At 61.3% G+C, this 3591-nt stretch overlaps 1 protein-coding gene across 2 annotated transcripts; it reads right to left on the bottom strand.

Moving 5' to 3' along the window:
• Positions 1-34: 34 nt before the first annotated feature.
• On the bottom strand, positions 35-2265 carry LOC119869083 (ral guanine nucleotide dissociation stimulator-like). Of its 2 annotated transcripts, none has more exons than XR_005387524.1 (3): positions 1563-1617; positions 767-960; positions 35-170 (listed from the first exon to the last, which is right to left on the bottom strand). XR_005387524.1 is itself a non-coding variant. In XM_038589714.1 (3 exons), the coding sequence occupies exons 1-3, from the start codon at positions 2195-2197 to the stop codon at positions 107-109; spliced, it is 396 nt and encodes a 131-aa protein (XP_038445642.1). In that variant the 5' UTR covers positions 2198-2265; the 3' UTR covers positions 35-106. The 2 variants fall into 2 exon arrangements, 1 of the variants encoding a protein (XP_038445642.1); XM_038589714.1 differs by lacking the exon at positions 1563-1617 and adding an exon at positions 2060-2265.
• Between the last annotated feature and the right edge of the window lie 1326 nt (positions 2266-3591).

Below are 3591 nucleotides of genomic sequence, written 5' to 3'. Positions count from 1 at the left end.
CACGGGAATTGCAGATGTGTGGGGTGAGGGGGCAGCCCCCACCGCCCCACAGCCCCTTCGCTGCCCTCCAGGAGAGGGAAGGCCCTCCTGCAGGAGCCGGAGTCACTCACAGTTTCCAGCACTGCAGGACCACATCGTTGTTACCCCACGCATCTGCGATGCACCCATACCTAGAGGAGAGCAGGGACATCCCATGAATCGTCCTGTGGACGCGACCTCTCATCATAGGGGCTTCACCCTCTGACCCCGACTAGGCCTTGCCCCGGGGGCAGTCAGCTTTGTGCCCCGGGGGCAGTCAGCTTTGTGCGTGGGGCCACGGGCAGCTCCCGGAGAAGTGCCCGCACCTGCTGGGGCCTCCTGAAGGCTTGAGCATGAAAGGGCTCTGGCCAGGCCCATGGCCCATATCTTAGTGGGCTTGGGGGGTCCCGGGGTTCCCCTGTCTGGCTGCCCCAGGCACAGAGACCCCCGATGGACTCTCAAACCTCCCTTTCAATGGGGAAACAGGCCGCTCAGGACCCTGGTGATGGGGGGGGAGGGAGGAGGCACAGGCCTGGTCACGGGGAGGAGGACGGCTGCTGAGCACAGGCACAGCCCCTCTGGCCGACCCGCCACAGGCCAGGCCCCGGGGCTGCCCTCCAGGACCGCTAGGCCCTGGGGGACCCTGCTCCAGGCGGGGGAGCAGCCCGAGGCCGGGAAGCTCACACCATCCCCAGCCTCCCCAGCAGCAGGTGGCCCAGCCCTGGGCTGCGGAGGGGCAGGTGCTCACTCGGTGAACAGCAGGTCCAGCACCTCGTCCGTGGTGGCGAATGTACGATAATCCTCTAAAAAGCTGAAGATGTAGATGACGTCCCTGCGCTGCAAGGCGAGCAGCAGTTGTCGGACTTTGTACTCCAGCAGCTCCGTCCGGGTGAGCTTGGTCAGGACGATCTGATGCCCCTTCCCGGCCGCGGCCCCTGCACCCTGAGGTGGGACAGAGGGGACGTGCAGCCTGCAGGGAGCCGCCAGGAGACCTGGGATCCCGCCCCGGCAGGCCCTGCGCTGGGGCCCCGTGGGCTTGAGGAGCTGGGGCTCCCTCTCCCGCTCAAGCTCCCTGCCTGTCTCTTACACAAACAGGACCAACTATGCAATAAAGAAACAATCTCAGAGGATAAATGTTCAAAATATTTGGATCATTACAAGGACCTCCAGAGACACAGAGAGAGTGACCGAGAGAGGCAGCCACACAGACAGAGGGAGAAGCAGCCCGTGCAGGGAGCCCAGGCAGGGCTCGATCCCGGGCCTCGGAGATCAGGCCTGGGGGAAGGCAGGCGCTAACCCCCGGGGGACCAGGCCTCCCCTGAGGGCTCTATTCTGATGTTCCCACACATCTGTGCGCAGGGACTCTGCATCTGGCCCAGGCAGGGGCAGGGCCATGGGGGCAGGTGTGGGGAGGGGGGGATCCAGACTCATGTGGGAGCAGGAGTGTCGGGGGGCCCAGGGGGTAGCAGGCTGGCTTCTGGGACCCGGGGTCCTTCCTGCCGCATCGGGGCCCGGGTGTCGGGGGGCCCAGCCCCTGCACTCACCCTGAGCCCGCGCTGGCCTCCATTAGCTGCGCAGGGCACCTCCCTGCTCCTGGAGCGCTGTGGGGCAGACGACCCCTTCCTCCCGCTCGCGCCCCACGACCCGGGTGGAGCTCTGTGGAGACAGTGCCCGGCAGCCAGGCAGGAGGCCTCAGCGCCCGGTCTGGCCCCCTCGGCTGGGCCGCACCCCCAGCTGCCTCACCCAGACACCCCACAGTGCAGGCGGCACCCACCGCCCCTGGGAACAGCAAAGGGATGCGGCTGCAGGGCCTCGGAGTGACTCTGGGGCGGGTAGAGGACCTCAGGAACCCTGTTTCCCCCCTGCCCACCTTGACATCAGGGTGACCCTGAAGGGATCCCCGGGGAATGTGCCGCCCTGCAGCGTCCCCCAGCCTGGATGGGACCTGCCCACACATCCCTGGTTCCCTGAACCTGAGGAGGAGGGGATGAGGCTCCCAGGATGGTGGCACGGGGGCCTGGCCTGGCCTGCGCTGTGTTACCTGACGGCGCCTCCTGATCACCGCCCTGACACCTTGGTACCTATGCTGGAGCCACTGCCTACAGCATAGGAACAAGCCGCACCCCTGGGGTTCCTGGGAGCCAGAGCCCCCAGACGTGGGCCGGCAGCAAGAGAACATCTTCTAGTAGCAGATGTCTCCAGCCAAGTGAGCCTGAGCTGGGGCTGCACTGGATGCGGGTGCCTGGTTACGGGGGTTCCTTCTGTTGGGCTCTGTGACACGGCAGTGACCTCACTTCCTGGGACCCCCTCCCTGACCCACTCCTGGAGGAAGCTGCAGGGGCAGCGCTCGTGCTGCCGACGCCCCCCTCCCTGCAGGCGATGGCCTGTGCACACAGTGACACAACCACACCCCTGTCCACAGGCCCCAGGGAAGGACTGTGTGCACCCAGGGCCCCAGCTTGGACACACACCTGGGTTCAGACACGACTGTCCAGTCTTCCCCGGTTTGACCCCGGAGAAGCCGTTGTGCCCGTCGGGGATGGTCTGCATCTTGCCTGTGGGATAGGGAGTGTCCTAGCGGGGCTTCCCCCAGACGTCCCAGGCCACTGAGGCCTCATATCTATGACCTTGGAGGCGGGTGTCACCTGCAGGACATACCTCCACCCACACGTTCTTCCTTGGTGTGTACATGCGTCCAGGCCCACGAGGTCCTGTGTGCACAGGACTAACACACTAATGTTACCTATATGGCAGGGCTGTTTACCTGTAAAATACTGCAAAAAACTACCTATTACAATGTCTGCTATTTATTGCTGTCACCAGTGATGTCGATGATAAGAGTCTTTTAAAAAGATACTTTTATTTTAAGATTATACTTTATTATACAGCTCTAAAGCCACACATGTTTTAAAATCCTAAATCCACATTGGGCCAGAACAGCTGGCTGATAAATAGATTACATTCCAAATATGTGTCAGTAGACACCATTAGCCAAATTAAAAAAAAAAGAATAATAGAAAAAGAGAGGCACTTTCTAGGGACAGTGTCCTTTACATCTCAAGACTATGTCTTGTTTTTTACATGTGGTATCTTATAGTAGTTGGAATTTTGGTATTTTAAATAAAGGGATTATTTTCCTCAAACACACACACACACACACACACACACATGGGCACCGGTACCCTCATTCTGGAGGCCCAGAAGATGACAGTCCCCCGGGGCAGGGATGGGCAATAGCTCCCCACGATCCTAGGCTCCTGAATCCAAGGCAAACCCTACAGAAGGTGTCGGGGTCTTGGCCTAGAAGGGGTGAGGCCGTCCTCATCCGAACCCCTGCCTGTCGTGCGTTCCGGGCCCTTCCCTCGTTTCCCCTGGGTGAGCTGTGGACGGCGGTGCCCCCAGTGGGTCGCCCTGACCTGGGCCCTAGGAAACCTGCCGTCAGTCGCAGAACTGAACGTAGACAGGAGGCCCTGACTCTCCAGCCTGACCCCGACTGAACTGAAATCATGTGGTGTGTCCACGCACACTGACCGAGAAACAGAGACACGGACACACACGCAGACATGTGCAGAA

The sequence above is a fragment of the Canis lupus genome, unplaced genomic scaffold, assembly GCF_011100685.1.
Source record: "Canis lupus familiaris isolate Mischka breed German Shepherd unplaced genomic scaffold, alternate assembly UU_Cfam_GSD_1.0 chrUn_S863H1027, whole genome shotgun sequence".
NCBI lineage: Eukaryota > Metazoa > Chordata > Mammalia > Carnivora > Canidae > Canis > Canis lupus.
This window is presented reverse-complemented; position numbering and strand designations above follow the sequence as displayed.

What these genes read in the sequence shown, in the direction of transcription:
- LOC119869083 (XM_038589714.1), bottom strand. Translation starts at nt 2,197, where the DNA reads ATGTTCTCTTGCTGCCGGCCCACGTCTGGGGGCTCTGGCTCCCAGGAA. An exon ending in TGATCAGGAGGCGCCGTCAG is followed by an intron (nt 961 to 2,059) that starts GTAACACAGCGC and finishes GTCCCACCTCAG; the next exon opens with GGTGCAGGGGCCGCGGCCGG. An exon ending in CTGGACCTGCTGTTCACCGA is followed by an intron (nt 171 to 766) that starts GTGAGCACCTGC and finishes GCTCTCCTCTAG; the next exon opens with GTATGGGTGCATCGCAGATG.